This window comes from Macaca nemestrina, chromosome 10 (genome assembly GCF_043159975.1).
Source record: "Macaca nemestrina isolate mMacNem1 chromosome 10, mMacNem.hap1, whole genome shotgun sequence".
NCBI classification, from domain to species: domain Eukaryota; kingdom Metazoa; phylum Chordata; class Mammalia; order Primates; family Cercopithecidae; genus Macaca; species Macaca nemestrina.
The window spans coordinates 2,636,634-2,657,469 of NC_092134.1; the positions used below are offsets into that span (position 1 = coordinate 2,636,634).

The 20,836-nt window shown below is 44.0% G+C and overlaps 1 protein-coding gene across 26 annotated transcripts in view; it reads left to right on the top strand.

Moving 5' to 3' along the window:
• LOC105490530 (RIMS binding protein 2) overlaps positions 1 to 20,836 on the top strand; it is a 404,804-nt gene that overhangs the window by 370,588 nt on the left and 13,380 nt on the right. For all 26 annotated transcript variants that reach the window (XM_071070782.1, XM_071070781.1, XM_071070784.1 and 23 more), the window contains 5 exons: positions 658 to 766; positions 8,649 to 8,830; positions 10,197 to 10,365; positions 14,872 to 14,975; positions 16,461 to 16,532. In XM_071070782.1, the coding sequence (XP_070926883.1) occupies positions 658 to 766; positions 8,649 to 8,830; positions 10,197 to 10,365; positions 14,872 to 14,975; positions 16,461 to 16,532 (636 nt within the window). The remainder of the gene's footprint in view (positions 1 to 657; positions 767 to 8,648; positions 8,831 to 10,196; positions 10,366 to 14,871; positions 14,976 to 16,460; positions 16,533 to 20,836) is intronic.

A 20,836-nucleotide genomic window follows, 5' to 3' on the forward strand; every position in this document is an offset into this window, starting at 1 on the left:
TTCCTCACTCCATTTACTTACTAGCAAGAAGAAGGTGTTGCTGTGATTGTCTTTAGTCAATCCTAACCCTGATCTAAAGGTGAATTTAGAGGTGAACTTAGCCAGAAAGGCGACCGGTCTGAGTCCTGGAATGTTACCAGCATCTTCAGATTAGGAGTAGAATGTTGAGTTTTGAAGCTGATAAAATGTAGAAACTTCCGTCTTTGTGTGTGAGAAACCTCACACACAACTTTTATCCAAGCAGGACAGGTGGAACTGCAGTGTCTTCCCCACTTTTGTGACAGCTGGGAGGGGGCATGTGGAGACTAGGAGGGGCTCAAGTGCTCCAAGGAGCCAAGGTGGGGCGAGATGTATTCAAGCCATTGTCTCTTTGGTCCAAAACATTTGTCTTCAGCACCAGCAGCAGCAACCAAGAGACCCCCTACGAGGAATTTTTTGCCCTCACCCCACCATGCGCCCAGCAGCGGCTCCGAGTAGAGAGTGGGTGCTGGTGCACGGCTTTGTTCTCTCCCAGGCCATTCAGCTAACCTTTCAGTTAAAAGCTAAGTTTAGTTGCCTTTAGAGATTCTGCTTCTCAACCCACTTGATTTGGCTAACTGAATTCTTCAGCTCCCAGTGCTGGCGAGACTTATGACTTTGCTGTTGTTTTGTCTTCAGATTTTAGGGAACCCAGCCTCTGCAGGACGGGTGGATCACATGGGTCGGAGGTTTCCCCGCGGCAGCGCTGGTCCTCAGAGGTCCCGGCCCGTGACAGTCCCATCCATCGGTTAGTGGCTCCATCGTTGCTGTTCTGTCTTTCAGCTGCGGAGCATGTGGCTGCTTACTCCATCTCAGCATGAACTCAATTTTAGGAGTAGCATTTTCAGCTAAGCACAGAACCCTCTGTTATTTATGGCAAAAAAGAAGGCAGGAACAGCACAAGATAAATGAAAGCTATTTGTAAGTATTCTTGAAATATCAAATTGGCCTTCTACATCCATGTTCTCCCCGCTGATTTGTTCCTGGAGAGTTTCACAGGGTAAGCACTGAAGGGACCACTTGTGTTGCCTCCCTTGTCCTGGCACGGGCTCCCTGGGACACTCAGGGTCAGAGCCCGTGGCAGGTGCAGAAGCTGGATGTCAGCGTGCCTCGGGGGTCCGTGAGCCCCGCCAGAGGGAACGCTGTCTGTCTGCAGAAGACACACTGGCAGCAGAGCTAAGTCCTGGGGGACACCGTGCAGCTGTGTGTGCCCCTGAAGTGCGTGCTCCCCAGGCACCTCCCCTGCTCATGAGTCATCATCGGCCATTCTGTTTCCATTCTCTTCCTGACATTCTGGAATTCAGCCAGCCATGCTGAAAGCTATCGTTTTAGCCATCCTCATCAATCCGCAGAGGGGGATACTTCTATTATTGGAATCAATCATGGCAAGGAGAATTCCAAAAAGTATTATGCATAAGATAATGGAAGCTGGTCATCAGCACAGAGGAACCAGGCTTCTATGAAAACACACACACACACACACACACACACACACACACACACATGCAAGGAGAACTCCTGATACTACAGAAGTAGATGAGGAGAAACCGTCTTGGTTTGGCATGACAGGGCTCAGGGAGGATAATTTCTGGATTGTCTAGGCCCCTGAAAAGCCACCTGGAATCTCACTGAAATAGCTGAAGTTTAAAAGGCAACTGGTCTTCTCTTCCGTCAACTCAAAATGAAGACAGGCTTCATGAAGCAAACAGATTTTTTAAATTGTGTCCTGCCAGACTTTTTCTTCCTTGTACAATTCAAACAGTAAGAAAAAAAAATTTCCTTTTCCATCTTTACAGTTTTTAGATTGTTTTTATCTTTAACCAGTAAAAATTCCATGCAGTGTTAAAGATCCGTAGGCAACAGTATTTTCAGTTAACTGAATAATAAAAGATGCAGTCAGGATCAGAGAACCTTGATGGTCGTACTACAGATCAACTAGCAGGGTTAGTGGAGCCCAGATTCCTTTCGGGTATTCTAAACCTACTGCGTGTCTCTCAAATCTTCATTCACTTTGTGTCCTTCCGGAGGAACTACGGAGCTTAATAAATAGGTTCTCCTGGCTTTCGTGTTAAATGGCCTGTCTGAGATGTCCTGTCTTGAGAAACGAGGTGGGGAAAAGGCCACTCCTCCTGTTCAAGGCTCTCTTTCTCTCTCTCTGGTGAGGGTGAGTTTTCAAGTCTTCACGTGATGGTAACTTTAATGAGTGAAATGACCTGGTGATGGGGTAGCCACTGACAAGTTAATGCTGTGGCCATTCAGAAAGGATGTCCTTTGGAAGAGGCATGCTGGGTCTTCTCTTCCAATCTCCTAGGACTGAGAACTGAAAATTGGGCTGTGACAAATCAGCACTTGAGCCAGGAAGTCCAAGAAAACCAATCCTGGGCCTGCAGTCTTGCCAGGGTGACCCTCGCTGTCAGAGTCGCAGGCGACAATTTGGCTGGATTTTTCTGCAGCTGTGGAGTTCCAAAGGCTGCATATGTGTCTTAATTTCAGGAGGACACTTGTTAAATTGGGCGAAAGAGCAAATCTATGTCAACACCTTAACAAGGAAAAATCCTCTGAACATAACTCGGAAAAGAGTTAACTGACAAACCTATGAAAGGTTTGCTTTAATTGTGCTGATTTCTTATCACGTAGCCAGCCAGGAAACCACGTAAAAATAACGAAAACCAGACACTTTATACACAAACACACATCTCAGCACCTATGATGGTTTCAAAAGGAAACAGAAGTGGTGGGTGCTTATCACCCACCTGAGGAGGCGGCCCTGGCAAAGAGCCTTGGGAAATGAACACAGTGACAGCTGAACACACAGGATGCTCCTCTAGTTCTCATTTACTTAATTGTATTTTTCTTGTGAAAATATTAGAGAACAATATTTTAGAAATCTGCTACATTTCAAAAGCATTACTTTTCTTTTTCAGAGGAAATTAAGTCTGTAAACCATATACTTCCTATTTTTAATAAGCAGTGGACCTACAACAAAAAATAATATAATAGGTTCTCTGGATTTCCAAAATTTAAAAAATGTCTTTCATGATTAAAAAACAAAATTATGTAGCTTCCTATCTAATAAATTCTAAACCATACAATTAGCATAAAGAGGTCTCGACGCTGATAGATGTCTTCATATATATACTTAATTAGGTTTGGTTTTATCCTTTATAATTTTTGGTCTTTGCATTTATCTAGTTGTTGACCTGTCAGACAGAAGGCCTGCAGATTCACCCTTCTAAAACTGAAGCACTATGTTTAAGAGAATTCTATTCTTAGGAATCAACTCTGAATATCTCCTCTGTAGTCTCCCATTTTTTTTGTTATTTGTTATTTTGGCTACTGAGCCTACAAAGTGAGGAAAGTACAGCACATTTTCTTCGTGTTCAGGGAGGAAAAATAAATTATTGACAAAGCTTTGCCCCTTAAAAAGGAGAGCCTTTTCTTAAGGTTTCCCTGCAAGCAAAAAAAAAAAAAAAAAAAAAAAAATCAAAAGCTGTCAACTCTGTTTAATAGATGATTCCCTTTATCTCCACAGAAATTACAATGGACAGTAGCAGGGAGGGCGGTCGATCTGGGCCAGGTAGTGAGGGAAACCTCTCTCCTGTAGAAAACGGTGCTTATTCTCACGGCACCAGTGGCTTTGGGAGGCCACCCAGGCGGCCAGGCATGAGCCCTGATCTCCCACATGATATGCACACCCTTTCTCCTAGCAGACCCCTTGGGCCAGCACGCTTCCTCAGCAGGACAGGAGGCAGCGCCCACTCCCCCCAGGGTCAGACGGACAGCTGCAGGTAAGTGCTGCTTTCAGTCTCGCCTGCCACCACCAAGGACAAGGGACCCCCAATGGCCCAGTCCAGCCTGCAGTGAAGCCAAGTTTCCACAGACACATTCCAGGGAGGCCGCTGCTCTCTCCCTGTCGAGGTCCGGTGCTCATAACACATCCAGTGCATCCTCTCTGGAGGAGCGGACGGTGGAGTCACCACAAACACATGACTTTATTCACAATACGTTCAACTCCAAGTGCTCCGCCCACCTCTACCCCACACCTGTCTTCCCCCCACACAACGTGACACTGGGCAGTTCTCTGAAAGGAGCCTTCTTCGGGGGACTGGCCTCAGGCAGCTCTGTGTTGGGGTGTCTGCCTAGATGCCTCCCGTGGTGTGGCCAGTTGCATGGTGCATGTGAGTTTGGACTTGAAGACAAAACGATGTGTTTTTGCAGATCATGGTCCTTGACCATAAGCCACTTACTGAGGAAATGCACTCTTCCCTAGGCTCTAGGAGGGACTGGAAAGATTTTCAAGGGGGATGTCGACCACCCCCAACTCTCTCTAGGCTCTGACCATAGCCCCTCACCCCTCTGCACATTTTGAGGCCACAAACTTGCCACATAAACTCAGCTGGAAAGTGCTGAGAACTTGCTTGGAAAATGCTGTAGCCAGAGGTTCTCCTCCACCGGCATTTTTCCGTACCTGGAACTGCATTCACTAGATCACACTGACATGGTCATTAAGTTCCTCCAGCAGAATGGAAAGCACATCCTTCTCACGCAGCCACAGCTGTTCTCCACCATCATCCCTGGGTGTGAGAAAGGGCTGCACAGTTGTGCCCGCTGTAGAGGCCACGGAACGCTTCACATTCTGTTGAACTCGGATACCACCTGAAACCAGAAAAAACGTCATCAGGTTTTTTCACTGACTATCAACAAAATCAAAATAGCATGGAGAAATTAATGAAGCCTGCTGTGGAAAAGTTTTGTTCCCTGGCAGAAATTACATTTTAGATTAGGCATTCAAAAAAGACTCTACATCTCAATAATGTAAACAATTTATTACGTTTTAAAATTCAACGTTTCCTGCAGCCAAAACGCTTTTTGTTTTTAGACTACATGTTTTGTTTTTTTCTGGTGAAAGAGGCTGATCCGTTTGGTTCTTTCTCTACCACCTGTCCTGTCTTTTCCACATACCTGTATCCTCTCGTCCCACCACCTGTGTTCCTCGTGCTGGGACCGAAGCTCCCGCTAGGCTGCCTCTCCCAATCCTGCGCTTTCTGCTGCCAGCTGGCGTCATTCTCACTCGCTTCCATGACGGTGTTCTGAGACCACCTCCCAGGATCAGACCAATATTATCTGTCGGTTCCCTCTCCCCCGCCTTCTCTCTCCATACATATATGCACACATATATCTAATGATGTTCAGTGATACATATGTATATATATGCATATGTATTAGGATTTCCAAAATAATTGTTTTGACTTTTTAGAATCAACTTTCAACTTTTATTTTGGATTCACCGGGGTACATGTGCAGGTCTGTTACATGGGTATAGTGAAGAGTGCTGAGCTGTGGGGTACAAATGATGCCATCATTCAGATAGTATAGCACCCTGTCAGGAATTTCTCAGCCCTTGCCCCCTCCCTCCTCCACCGTCTAGTGGTCCCCAGTTTCTGTTGTTCCCATCTTCGTGTCTATGTGGACCCAATGTTTAGCTCCCACTTGTAAGTGAGAACATGAGGTATTTGGTGCTCTGTTCTTGTGTTAATTTGCTTAGGATGATGGCCTCCAGTGGCTGCAGGCGACATGATTTTGTTCATTTCTCTGGCTGTGTAGTATTCCATGTGGTATATGCACCACATCTTTATTCAGTCCACTGTTGATGGGCATCTAGGTTGATTCCATGTCCCTGCTACTATGAACAGTGCTGCGATCACCATATTGAGTGCCTGTGTCTTTTTGGTGAAATGACTTCTTTTCCTTTGGGTATATACCCAGTAATGGCACTGCTGGGTCAAATGGTAGTTCCGTTTTAAGTTCTCCAAGAAATCTCCAAACTGCTTTCCACGGTGGCTGAACTAATTTCCATTCCCTCCAATGGCATATACGTTTGTAAGTGTTTCTTTTCTTTGCAGCCATCCCAACGTCTATGTTTTGACTTTTTAATTGTCATTCTGAATGGTGTGAGATGGTCTTCCATCGTGATTTTGTTCTGGATTTCTCTGATGATTAGTGATGTGGAGCATTTTTTCATAGGTTTATCATCTGCGTGCATGTCGTCTTTTGAGACGTCTATTCATGTCCTCAGCTCTTTCTGATGGAGTCATTTTTTGCTTATTGATCTGTTAAGTTCCTTGCAGATTCTGGACACTAGACCTTTATCAGATGCACAATTTGCAAATATTTTCTCCCATTCTGTAGGGTGTCATTTACTCTCTTGATAGTTTCTCTTGCTGTGCAGAAGTTCTGTAATTAGGCCATGCATGTTAATTTTTGTTTGTGTTGCAATTGTTTTTGTGGTCTTTGCCATACATTCTTTGTCAAGGCTGATGTCCAGAATGGCATTTCCTAGGTTTCCTTGCAGTATTTGTATAGTTTGAGGTCTTATGTTTAAATCTTTGATCCATCTTGAGTTAATGTTTGTATATGGTAAAAGGTAGGAGTCCAGTTTCAATCTTCTGCATGTGACTAGCCAGTTATCCCAGGAGCATTTATTGAATGGGGAGTTCTTTCCCCATTGCTTATTTTTCTCAACTTTGTCAAAGATCAGATGTTTTTAGGCATGTGGTTTTAGTTCTGGTTCTCTAGTCTGTTCCATTAGTCTGTGTGTCTGTTTTTGTACCAGTGCCACACTATTAGTGACTGTAGCCTTATAGTATAGTTTGAAGTCAGGTAATGTGATACCTCCATTTGTTCTTTTTGCTTAAGTTTACTTCAGCTATTTGGGCTCTTTTTTGGTTCCATATGAATTTTAGAGTAGTTTTTCCTAATTCTATGTAAAATGATGATGGAATTTTGATAGAAATAGCATTGAATCGTATACATACATAACAAACCTGCACATTGTGCACATGTACCCTAGAACTTAAAGTATAATAATTAAAAAATCGCACTGAGTCTGTAGGTTGCATTGGGCAATATGGCTACTTTAATGATATTTATTCTTATAACCCATGAGCATGGAGTATTTCAGCGTTCATGTCATCTATGACTTCTCTCAGCAGTGTTCTGTAGTTCTCCTTGTAGAGATCTTTCACCTCCTTGGTTAGATATATTCTGTGTGTCTTAGTTAGATGTAATCTGTATATTTTGTGTGTGTGTGTGTGTGTGTGTGTGGGGCTATTGTCAAGGTGATTGCATTCTTGATTTGGCTCTCAGTTTGAACAATTTATTGGTGTATAGAAATGCTACTGATTTTTATACATTGATTTTGTACCCTGAAATTTTATTGAAAATGTCTATTGGTTTAGGAGCCTTTTAGCAGAATCTTCAGGGTTTTCTAGGTTTAGAATCGTATCATCAGTGAAGAGAGGTAAGTTGACTTCTTATTTCCTATTTGGATGCCTTTTCTTTCTCTTGCCTGACTGCTCTGGCTAGCACTCCAGTGTTGAACAGGAAGGGTGAGAGCAGGCATCCTTCAGTGTTGAACAGGAAGGGCAAGAGCAGGCATCCTTGCCTTGCTCCAGTTCTTAAGGTGAATGCTGCCAGCCTTTGCCTGTTCAATATGATATTGGCTGTGGGTTTGTCATAGATGCCTCCTACTATTTTGAGGTACATCTTTCAATGCCTAGATTGTTGAGGGTTTTTTTACTCATGGAGGGATGTTGAATTTTATTGCAAGCTTTTTCTGCACTATTGGGATAATCATATGGTTTTTGTTTTAGTCCTGTTTATGCGGTGAATCATATTTATTGATTTGCATATGTTGAACCAATCTTGCATTTGAGGGATAAAGCCTACTTGGTCATGGTGAATTGTCTTTTTGATGTGCTGCTGGATTCAGTTTGCTGGTATTTTGTTGAGGATTTTTGCATCTGTGTTCATCAGGGATATTAGTCTGTGGTTTTCTCTTGTTGTGTCTGTCAGATTTGGGTATCAGGGTGATGTTGGCTTCATAGAATGAGTTAGGGCGGAGTCCTTCCTCCTCAATTTTTTGGAATAGTTTCAGTAGAATTGGTACCAGCTCTTCTTTGTATGTTGGTAGAATTCAGCAGTGAATTCATTTCATTACTATTGGTCTATTCAGGGTTTCAATTTCCTCCTGATTCAATCCTGGGAGGTTGGATGTGTCTAGGAATGTGTCCATTTCCTCTAGTCCAAAAGAACCACTTTTAGAAGCTGGGTGGTATATGGAGCTGAAACCCAGTTCACCAGGAAATTATTAATTCACTGTAATAAAGATGTGTTTGTTGCCAGTTACGTATTTACCTAAGTGAACAGTTGGTCACCTCCACGGACTTTGATTAACATATAAATGTATTTTAAACGTGGGTGGTGCTTAGCTTTCCATTTTGCAGAGCGTGTGGGTCCTGGGAAGGCTCCCCAGCACGGGCCATCCTGCCCCTGGCACTGCGGCAGCTCCTGCCCCAGCCTGTGCTCTCTGGGGAGGCCTCCGAAGCCCAGGCCCGTCTCAGTGCCTTCACACGCAGTGTGGCAGGTACAGAGTGTGGGTGTAGTTATGTGCTTCTCCAGTTCATCTGAGCTAGACCTCCTGATCTATTTCTGCCTACATGTTAAGACACAAAAAAGACGAAAGTCAAGGAACTGCTGCCATCCTCACTGCTTTCCAAAGCTGCATTTCCTGTGCGCGCTCCTCAGTTAGGCTCACTGCCGCTCTGTTCTTCACCCTCACTTGCTCTCAGACGATTATGGGCGAGACCGCCTTTCTCCAGACTTCTATGAAGAGTCGGAAACTGACCCTGGTGCCGAAGAGCTCCCGGCCCGGATCTTTGTGGCTCTCTTTGACTACGACCCGCTCACCATGTCCCCAAACCCAGATGCTGCAGAGGAGGAGCTCCCCTTTAAAGAAGGCCAGATCATCAAGGTGCGGGACGGCTGCCTGGGGCAGCTTCAACAGCCCCTGAGGCGGGTCTGGGTCGCGGGGGCGGAGACTGGTAACTCAGAGATACAACTGCCCCTGCAGATCATGGGTGGGACACATCAGCCGCCTTCTCCTGCAGGCTGTGGGCGAGGCACGGGGAGCCGGGCACAGGAGGAGGTGGCATGGTGCTGTGACGGCCAGGGACCTGCCCTCTGCAGAGTGCCTTCTCCAGCGTCTGCCCGGTTTGTGTGCACACAAACACCCAAATGTGTCCTGTGAACTCTGGATTCTATTAGGGCCTATGTTGTTGAGAAAAATATACAGGCTCCAAATTTTAAAACACTTGTCAGTCAACAGGCAGGCAGGGAAGAAAGGAAGGAGGGAGTAAAAGGGAGGGAAAAAGGGAAGAAGGGAGCATCAGTAGCTAGAGGCTGGAGTTCCACGCCTTAGTTCTTTAATACGCCTGATGGAGGCTGTTTCCTATCCCTTTGATAGCCAGCCGTCTTTTTTTTTTTTTTTTTTTTTTTTGAGACAGAGTCTTGCTCTGTCACCCAGGCTGGAGTACAGTGGCACCATCTCGGCTCACTGCAACCTCTGCTTCCCGGGTTCAAGTGATTCTCCTGCCTTAGCCTCCCGAGTAGCTGGGACCACAGATGCACGCCATCACACCCAGCTAATTTTTTTTTGTATTTTTAGTAGAGACAGGGATTCACCATGATGGCCAGGCTGGTCCCGAACTCCTGACCTCAAGGGATCTGCCCGCCTTGGCCTCCCACAGTGCTGGGATGACAGGCCGTGAGATCCAGCCTTCTGAGAGAAGAGGCGCCTTGTGAGTTTTAAGGAGGGAAAATGAGAGACAGCGTGCTGTTCAGTAGGAGAGGGGCAAGACAGAGGGCCTTGAACCCTGTTTGCAGTTTAATCAAGGGTCCTGACGGGTGGCATCTGAGAACGGTCGGAATGCCTGCTGGGTGGCACTATCTTGTTACGTAGGAACCCATTTCAGGCAGACAGCAACACCACTTCGTGCAGACTACCTGGTCCTTTTTGGTCGAGTGGGGTCTCATCACGCACCCTTTTAATGTGCGTGAATTTAAATACATGCATTCATCCAAGCAAACCCCCTGCCTAATGAGAAGAATGGCAGGTTGTCCAAACGCTAGATGAAAAACCGGCTCGAGTCCGTCATAGAGCGAGGGTTACATGTACACATCTATGGCACACACGTGGGTGACCTACGCAGGTGATTTATGGTATTTTAAAACCATATTTAAAATATATTTTCGACTAGACTCACTTACCGTCAGTGGGACTACTGTATTTCTGAACCAATCAATTACAATGCTTGATTTATTTTTCCCCACGACTCTAGGTTTATGGTGATAAAGACGCTGATGGATTCTACCGTGGAGAAACCTGTGCCCGGCTTGGCCTTATTCCTTGTAACATGGTCTCTGAAATACAAGCAGATGACGAGGAGATGATGGATCAGCTTCTCAGACAGGGCTTTCTCCCTCTGAATACACCTGTGGAGAAAATAGGTAAGCGTAAACCCCTCTTCGACCTTTCCTGTGCGTTTTATCGCACAAAACGCCTGCTGCTCAGAGAGGCAAGTGGTGATGAGGGGACCCCAAGTTGCATCATTTAAATATGCCAAAGTCATGTAAATGTTGACCAGTGATTTTTCTTGGGCAAAAGCCACTCTCCAAACCAGGACTGCCAGTAGTCTCCTGCGTGCTTTAGGGACACACGTACATAAATGTGAAGACACAGATGATCTAATGGGCGATGAAGTACAGTCTTGCTTGCAAAAACTTTATCACACCTAGAAAACACATGATTAGCTGCCTTCTGGTAATACGGTGTGAACATCAGCCTGTCTACAATAAATTTCAGTGGGTGGTCAGGGGAGCGCTGTGCCTTTCATTCTTTAGGTGACCTTTGCTTATCCAAGAGGCACAAAAGCTTTTTTCTCTTTAGTTTGGGTAGACATGAAACTCCTTCATTTATCTTAAGCCAGTCTGCAAGCACCCGTGAGAATGCAGCAAAACTATTTTCAGTGATTTTTAAGCAACATTACATTTATGAGTTTAAAATTTTTTTCCATGTACAATGACAATGTATTCATTTAAAAAGCCTCTATTGTCTCAAAAAAAGCCTCTCTTTTTTCTAAAACGCAGTAGAGAGATATCAGTTTTATAGCATTCATATTTAAGGTTTAATACTTCAAAACTTGATTAACTTCTAAATCAGACTTCAAAGACAAAATTCAGTGCTTCAAACACTATACATAGTTTTAAGGATAATCACAAAATCAAAACATTTCAACCTTTTTTGGCATTAATAAGCGCATCATCTCAAGATAGAATCCACATCTAATAGTCAAGGTTTAGTGTGAATATATCGCCCACATTAAATCCATGAGATTGAAGATCTTTGAGCCCTTTATCCCCCTATCCACTTTTGTTAAGATCTTCTTTCCCGAAGTGGACTAAGACTGTTTCGAAGAGAATACAGGCCCTGTACACCACAGACCCAGAAAGTATACAAGAATTTCTTTTAAGGAATGGTAACTTGATTTATATTATCAATTAGATTAAATGTTTTTTATTCTATTTTTTTTAATGTGGATGGCCAAGGGAACCTAGCCTGATATATCTACGTGTCCCCCACCCCGCCCCACCCCCGCCATCGCCAGAAACTATCATCCTTAATGGTGAAATGCTGAATGCGATCCTCCTAAGACTGGGCACAGACAAGGACTTTGGCCCTCACCACTCCTTTTGCACATCATACTGGGGGTCATAACCAGGGCGACATGGTGAAGGAAGTCACACCTGGTGTACAGACTGGAAGGGAAGGAATACAACTTTTTCTATTCACAGATGACATGGAAATCTACTTAGAAAATCTCAAGCAATCTCAAAGAATAAAAAAGTTCCTAGAACTAACAAATGGAGTGTAGCAACCTCCACGGATACAAGGTCAATATACAAAAATCAGTTGTATTTCCATATGTGAGAAGTGAAAATTTAGAAATTAGAATTTTTAAAAGTAGTGCCAATTACAATGACACAACAAAACATGAACTACTTAGCATGAAATCTAACAAAACATGTGCAGTATTTGTATGACGAAAACCAGAAGACACTGAGGAAAGAAATCAGATACCTAAATAAATGGACAGAGACCATATTCATGGACTTAACATTGTTATGTCAGCTGTCCACAAGGTAGCCTACAGATGCAGTGCAAGACCATTCAAAATCTGTGCCGGGATTTATATAGACTCAACAAGCTAATTCTAAAATGTATATGGAGAGGCAAAGGAACTGGAATAGCCAAAACTGTTTTCAACAAGAACAAGAAGGTTGGAAGTTCACGTAAGCTAATGGAAGCTTACTACTGTAGAGGTAAGCTAATTGAGGTAACGTGGTGTTGGAGAAAGGATAGAAATGTAGATTAATGGGGCAGAATGAAGTCCAGAAACAGACCAATACATATGGAGTCCACTGATTTTGGACAAAGGTAAAAAGGCAATTCAATGGAGAAAGGGTGCTCTTTTCAATAACTGGCGCTGGCATTACTGCACATCCATATGCCAAAAATGAATCTTAACCCATACTCTCACCATATTAAAAACTTCAATAAAAATGGATCATACTTTTAAGTATAAAAATTAAGACTCTAATACTTCCAGAAGAAAACGCAGGAGAAAACTTTATAATAATCAGGCAACGATTTCTTTGATAGGACATGAAAACACGATCCATAAAAGGAAAAAGTCAGTGTTAGGCTTCACCAAAATTAAATACTCTGCACTGGAAAAGTGCAGAATAAAAAGACAGCCACAAGCTGGCAGAAAATACTTACAAGTAGCCCACTGGAAAAAGGACTTGCGTTCAGAATACACAGAGACTTTTCAAAACTCATCAGTAAGGAAACAATCCAATAAAAATATGTATAAAATATTTAAGTGACCTTTTACCAAAGATGATAAGTGGGTGGCAAATAAGCACATGAAAAGATGCTTAACATCACCAGTGAAATACGAATTAAAACCACCCTGAGAAACCAATGCACGCACACTTAGAATGGCTAAGATTAAAACGACTGGCCGTCGCAGGGGTGGGCACAAAGTGTGCCAGGTGAGCCTCTGCACTGCTGGTGAAAGTGGATAATGGCATCACCGCTCTGCAAAATAGTTTGCTGGTTTCTTGTAAAGTTATATATGCACTTACAATACAATCCAACAACTTCACTCTTACACACTTACCCAAAAGAAAGGGAAACTTACGTTCACACACACAAAAACTGTACACGAATATGTTTGATGTTTTGATGACCAACAGTCATCAAAATGTGGAAACAACTCAGGTGCCTTTAGCTGGTGACTGAGTAATGGAGTGAAGGCGCCCCACACAATGGAGCCTACTCAGCCATGGAACAGAGCCACTGCTGATACAGCCAGTGACAAGGGTGAATCTCAGAGGCATCATCCAAATGACAGAAGCCTGTCTCAAAAGCTACATTCTGCATGAGTCCCTTTCAGTGACATTCTGGAAAGGGCCAAAGTCTGGGACAGGAGACAGATCTGTGGTTACTGGGCTGAAGTGACTACAGAGGACCATGGCCGGTGTATATCTTGATTGTTGTGGGGTTTCAGGACTGTGTGTGCTTATCACAAAGTAAGGTACCGCACGCTAGAAAGAGCCTTAGTGTATGTAAGTTCTACCTCAGCGAGAAGTACATGTATGTTGTTATGCCACCTTTCCAAAGTCATACTTGTAACATTCCCTGTGACATGAAGCATGCTGCGAAACACTAACCTCTGGGTGAGGTCATAATGCAAGGAGACACACATGTGCAGGTCCGACAGAGGACACGTGCACAGAGGCTTGTGTGCGTCCTGTAAACTGCAGCAGTGGCTTGTAACCAGAACCCAAGGGGAAGTAATTGCTAGAATTTTGCAGGTCTACACAAGTGGCCCCTATACCTGCTGAAAACCACTGAAAAGCCACATTGCTGACTTTAGCTGCCGTTAAGATAGTTGCCTTTGATGGTGTTCATCTGTATGTTTGGAATTCCCCAAATCAAATGTAAGCAGAAAGTAGCTGTGTTTAGAAGAAACACATAAATGCCAACTTTTGCCAGGAAGAAGGTCCTTCCCAGCCCCACACCTTCAGTCTGACAGGGGTTTCCTGGTTGGGCCAGGTCCTGCGGCTCTCCACTGAGGCCTCCTTACGTCCTGAGAGTGTTCACCTGTTATCTGTGTGGAGCGCTCACGCTGGGCAGAGCCTAGGGCAATTCCTCTGCAGCCCCTTATGCTTCTGAGTGTGCTGGGATGACGCCCAGGCCCCCATCTGTGGCAGAGACAGAGCCAGGCCATGGGAATGCACCTCTAAGTCGACTGTGCAGAGCTGGGCTCTTCTCCATGGCCACTGCTAAACCTCAGTGGAAGGATGCCGGGGAAGCAGCATCGGGGAAGCAGCATGGGGGAAGCCACAGGGCTGGGTGGAGAAGGCATCCCTGTTTATATTCATGCTTCTCCTGAGGACGGTGCCTTAGTTTTGCCTCCGCTTGGGGAGCATGACTTGATTTTGTCATGCCACCATAGTTACACAAACAGGCACTTTTAAAACTGTGTCTATGGGGCTTTCCCAGAGCAATGGTCACAACCGTGCACTGTGCAGGGCCTCACGAGCTACGGCCTCCCTGTGCTGGCCAAAGCCGTCTACATTTGCTGTTTGAGAGCCCTGTGCTTCATGTGAGTCTCACTGGCTTAATGGACAGACTAGAGGAAGGAAAATGTTTATGTTACTCTAAGGGGGAGAAACCATACTACAGCAAAAATATGAGAATATGGAGTCCTGGACGACTGACCCAAAGTAGAGACGTTTGCTGGTGTGAGTGCCCAGGAGATGTGGCCCTGTTAGCGGTGCCAGGTCACAGCTGCATTGGCCTTGTGTGACACGGAAGGAGGGGGAACGCCGCTAAGTTTGAAATAACGTCATGAAGGCTTTCTTCCCCCCTTGTGATTTGAACAGAGAGAAGCAGAAGAAGTGGCAGGCATCATTCAGTATCAACCCGGAGAATGGTGGCCCTGTATGACTATGACCCCAGGGAAAGCTCGCCCAACGTGGATGTTGAGGTACCAGCCAAACACTGCGCTTCGTGACGGACACAAAACCACACCCCATCCCTTCCCTCGTGGTACACCACACTGAGGCCACGTGTGTTCACCTTCTCATTCCTTCTCTCCAAACCATCCATAGGAAGGGCTGCCAACCCGAGGGATGGCTGATACAGACATGGCCACGCAGGAGAGAAATCATGGGATTCTCAGGGACACGGCCAGCCCTGACGAGCCCTGTCCCTGTGGCCCAGATTTTCCTGTGCCACGACAGAGACAGCAATCTGTCATCCACATCTAATGGTGCTGCCACCTGAGGGCCATCTTTGGGAGAGAAATAAAAGCCCATCACATGTGGTCAGCAAACAAAAGCAAAGCAGTAGGCCCCTCACACAGAACAGAACAGTAGAGAGGAAAGCAGGGATAGGTGAGGTTGCATCGCCCGGCACCGCTTGGGATGCCTGGTGTCTTGAAGGCTGAAACCGCTGCCTTCAGAAATGAGATGGCGTCTCCAGTCTCTGCAGCCACAAGCTGAGATGACAAGATGTATGTGAACCCATGTTACACAGTACTTCGCGCTCTCTGACAAGCTATTGGTTCGCCAACTATATTCCCTCATTTTTACATTTAGAAAGAAAACGTGTTTGGTTGTTAATATCATCTAGATTTCTGTTTCCGTGTTCTGCTTGGTGACTGTGAACTGAAATGCGCTGGGTCAGTTGGACTCCTGACGGCCGTGAGGCGCGTTTGACACCACCTGACTCAGGGTTGCAGCCTGGCCTACAGTAGACGCTGAATAAAGTGATGTTCAGGCCGGGTGCGGTGGCTCACGCCTGTAATCCCAGCACTTTGGGAGGTGGGCAGATTGCTTGAGCTCAAGAGTTCAAGACCAGCCTGGGCAACATGGCAAAACCCCATCTCTCTAAAAAATATAAAAATTAACCAGGCTTGGTGGCACACACCCGTAGTCCCAGCTGCTCAGGAACCTGAGGCAGGAGAATTGCTTGAACCCAAGAGGCGGAGTGTGCAGTGAGCCGAGGTGGTGCCACTGCTCTCCAGCCTGGGCAACACAGTGAGATTCTGTCTCAACAAATAAATAGATGTTTCATTAATAACTGAGTAGGTTTTAAAATACTCAGTGAAAGGATATTTATTTAATGGTCCTTATACTACAGAGAACATTCCCCTAATATTCCAGGTTTTTACAGTTAACTATTTCACTAGCTTTAAAAATGTATTACCCGTAGAACATGGTAATAATCTTGAATTTTGGCCAAAATCAAAGTACTGCAGCATTTTCTTTTAGGGGGGCATTATCTTGGTTTGTCCTTACTTTCGAGAAGACTGTGGGCAGAGCCATTCATTAGCTTCTACCTTTATTTGAACGAGTCGGTGAATACCAGAAATTCTCAAATAGTAAGGGAAAGCATAGAGAACTTATTTTTAAAAAACAACTACTTTTGTATAGAAAAATACTATTAATTTTACGTTTCATCTCCACAGGCTGAACTTACATTTTGCACAGGAGACATTATTACCGTTTTTGGTGAAATTGATGAAGATGGATTTTATTATGTAAGTTTTGGAAATATCAAGAGGTACCGTTTATGACTGTATTCTTTTTCATTTATTTTGTGTGTTTGTTTTGCTAGTCTGTTCCTTCTCTTAAAACTGGGCATGAACTTCATACGGCTGCTGACAGCGTGGCTTAATTGGCTTGTCTCTTTGCTGAGTTATAGATAATCTAGAAAGTTGGGACTGTGAACTTCATTGTTTCTTCCTTGCAAATACGAGTCTTTTTAATGGATCTACATTATAAACAAAACAAATACATTTTAAGTTTTTAAATGTTTGTTTTTAAAACAAAACTATTTAAGTTTCCAGATTACTTACTGTATAGGTCAGAAATAAATTTTAGGAAAAGAAAGAAATACAAATAAGCAAAGAAATACATAACTAAAACACCCCAGATTTTAGGACTTCACCCTTTCCTTTTATCTAGAGCCTATTGCTGTTAGCAGCACGGAACACCCCACCCCATCTTGCTGCCGGTGATTCCCGGCAAGGACCTCAGAGCCACCCTCCTTCCTTTTCTGTTCCCCTGGAGCATGTCTAGAATATTCCCTGGGGCAAAGAAGGGAGGGAATGGGGTGGGGTTATCTCAGAGTTTCTGCAGCTGGGGCAGCTTTGCAAGTAGCTGCCCCTCCCTGACCAGAAGCCCACAGGGCCACTTAGGACCCTGCGCAGAGCCCAGTGGGGGTCCCCATCTTGCACGTGTGTTTCCACCTGCTCCCCCGCTGCCTTTATCAGAATCGGCAAGAAGTGACGACATCCTGGACGGTAGGTTTCTCTTTGAGTCAAACAGATGCTGCAGCCACAGGCATGTGTGGAATTCCCAGGCTCTCTCCTCTGCCTGGTTTCTGATTTTTAAGAGTTCAGCCCTTGGTGAGGATATTCATACTTTGTCACATGTGTTTCCAATAGTTCCAGCTCAACCTCTGCTTTTTAACTTTGTGTGTGTTTGGTTCTCCATTTTTGTTGTTTATTAACGATGAATTTTACGTTTGTATGTGGTCAGATGTTTCTGCCTTGGGGGTCATGCCTGAAAGGTCCTTCAATGTGATAGAAATAATCACCTCATTTTGTTTCGCTTTTATAGTTTCCTTTTCCACATGTAAATCTCAAGTATCTACCATCTTTTCCTAACTATGAGAACTAATGTCTCAACACGTTTACTAAATAATCTGCACTTTCCCTACTTTAAAAAAATTATTTAATACTAAACAATGTAATACATTTTAAACTTAAAGTATAAATAGGAATTTAATATTAGAGTATTTATGGACTTTAACACTACTCCATGCTGCCTTAATTATTGTATTTTTATCATGCATTTTTACATTTGGGAGGGGTCATTTTGTAAAGAGTCCCACCCCCACAATCTATAATTTTTTGTTTAGAGGTACATTTCGCTTTTGGAAGAAACAGACATAGTATTGTCTTTCAATTCTGACATAGCACGTACCTCCTTCTAAAAAGTTTTTCCTTTCATCTGTCAGACAAGATTCATGGATTTATTCTTACACATCCTTTACAGATCTTAAGTTTACTCTTAGCAACTATACAGATCCAATGGCTGGGCACGGTGACTCACACAGCGGCCGAGGCAGGCTGATCACCTGAGGTCAGGAGTTCGATACCAGCCTGGCCAATGTGGTGACACCCTGTTTCTACTAAAAATACAAAAGAATTAGCCGGGCGTGGTGGCATGTGCCTGTAACCCCAGCTACTTTGGAGGCTGAGGCAGGAGATTCACTTGAACCCAGGAGGTGGAGGTTGCAGTGAGCCGAGATCGCGCCACTGCACTCCAGCCTGGGTGACAGAGCGAGACTCCGTCTCAAAAACAAACAAAAAAGGAATTATATAGATCTTATTGCGATTGTGAATGATTTTTCGCCCTAATATATATTCTACTGGTTATTCAGAAAACATGTTGGAAAGGTGTGTGTGTGTGTACATGTCCTCCACAAATCATTTTTCTGAATGCAATTATTTCTGTTATCCACCGATTCCCTTGGGTTCCCCCAGATTGTCATTATTTTGCCTCTTCTTCATCAATATTTATAATTGTCATCATTTTTAATTGTCTTACTAATCACTTAGAATAACTCTGAATAACAGATGAGGAAATCTGTGACTTGATATGTATTTTAGTAGGAATACCACTAATATTTTACACTGTTGTATGTAGGTTAGACTATCAATAAAGATAGATGGTCTTTATAATGCTAACAAAGTATCCCTTATAATGCTAAGAAAGTTTTAGTTTGCTATGCTTATTTTTCATCAGTAAATTACTGGCCATCATATATAATACTATTTTTAAGGCACTGGAAGTTGATTTACTAATATTTTATTCAGAAGTTATATTCCAGAGATAACAATAATCTGTATTCTTTGGATACCTTTGTTGTGGCTTTTGGTATCAGGATTATGCTAGAATTACCAAATAAACTAAGAAGATTTCAATCTTTTTCTATGCTTTGGAGCAGATTGAGTGACATAGGAATTACTGTAATTTGAAGGTTATTAGAATCTGCCCAAAGATCCTTTAGGTTCAGTATCTTTTAGACTGCAGTTTTCATTTGCTTAAATGGTTATCTTATTGAGTCAATTTTTAACAATCTACGTATCTTTAGAGTAACGTACTTTTCATTTAGATTTTCACATGCAGAAACAATGGGCATGGTGCTTTCTTGGAATTTAAAAAGATTTTTCTAACTTGTCTGCATGTTTCTATTCCTGATTTATGTTTTATCTTCTTAGTTTCTTGAATAGTCTTGCCTAAATTTTTATATTATAGTGGGAAGTAGATCTAAATTAATATTAAATGTATGCTTCTGTTTATTGACCACTCCTCCAAATAGTTTTAGTATGATTTTGCTGGTCGTGTTCACTGAGCGGACTGCCCAGTTCATTTAAATATTTCTTATTTGATAAACAATGACAGGGGACACCTAATTTGATACCAAAAATCTTAAAAATTTCTTGGAACTTCGTTTTCTGATATCTGTAACCTTAAACATCTCAAGAGAGCAAACTCAAATACTCCACCGGTCCTAATATTGTAATATCACCCTCCTCTTTCTCTGTTCTGCTATATCCTGTGTCAATAAAACAAGCGTAAGCAGGGACCCTGGAGGGACCCCTGCTGTGCTACCTGGACGTTTCCTCCTTTTGCTATTTCCTAATTTACATCAGCCCCCATTAAGTCACTGAAGACACTGAAGACTTCTAACACCCCATCCTATTTTCAAGCTCGTGCTGTTCTTGCTACAGCCCAGCATCTCGGTATCTGACACCTTAAATCATTTGCCTTCCTGTGTCAAAAGCGTCCATCACGTGGTGTACTAAGGTACGGAAGACAATCCAGAGAGGTGTGCAAACATGAGTGAACTTCTCACTGGGGCACAGAGAAAACTGGGAGGGAAGTGATTTTGGTGTGTTCTGCCTTTCAGCCTATTCCCATTCTGTCTGGACATTAGGCCTCCAGGTAGTTACTGTTTGGCCTCAAATAGAGGAGTGGTGGGAAATGAGGCATAGGAGAGAAGCGGAAATCAGATTATGGAGGGACTGAGGAGGGAAAGGTCAAGGTGAAATTTTTTTTAGAGAGAGTTATTCTGTAAAGGGTTTTGTTGGTACGCTTTTAAAGGGGGATGGGAGTGGGTCCAGGAAGCCAGGTAACATGCTATATGGAGCCGTCCAGGCAGGAAACATGGCCTGAACTACGTCAGTACCAGGAGAAGGCAGACAAGAGGCAGACTCAAGATGATCTTAGCCAGAGCTCAGACTGTCAGTTAGAGGGACAGAGAATGTCGTCCGGGGGAGCCTCAGTTTCTGACCTAGACGATGGGCGCCCTTGAGACTGCAAGGATAAGAACAGTGTTGAATGGAAAACCTGGCTTAGAAACTCTTGAGCTTGAGGGGTATGAACAGGACATCCGAGCCTCTCCAAATGGAACGGAACTTAGGCCAAAGCAGTGTTCACACCGCGAGCAGCTCCAGTCGTCACCTCGGATGCAGTAGCGTGCAGTGGTAGAGGCATCAGACATGGGGGAGTGACGTGGCACATGTGCGTTCTGACGTGGATTTTACTAGGGCTATGTGTGTTCAGCCCAAAACAAGAGCAATAACCAGCGCAGGCAGTTCCACCCACGTTCTACTCAGCCAGAGCAGGGGCTGGCCTGGAGACCTGGCTCTGCAGGAGCCTCTGCGGGTTGGTGTACACATGCCTCTTGTGGTGTGAGCATGACACCAGTGGAGATGGGTGCATGAAGCTGTGTGTGTTCACAGAACACAGTCCCCAAATATAAGCCAAC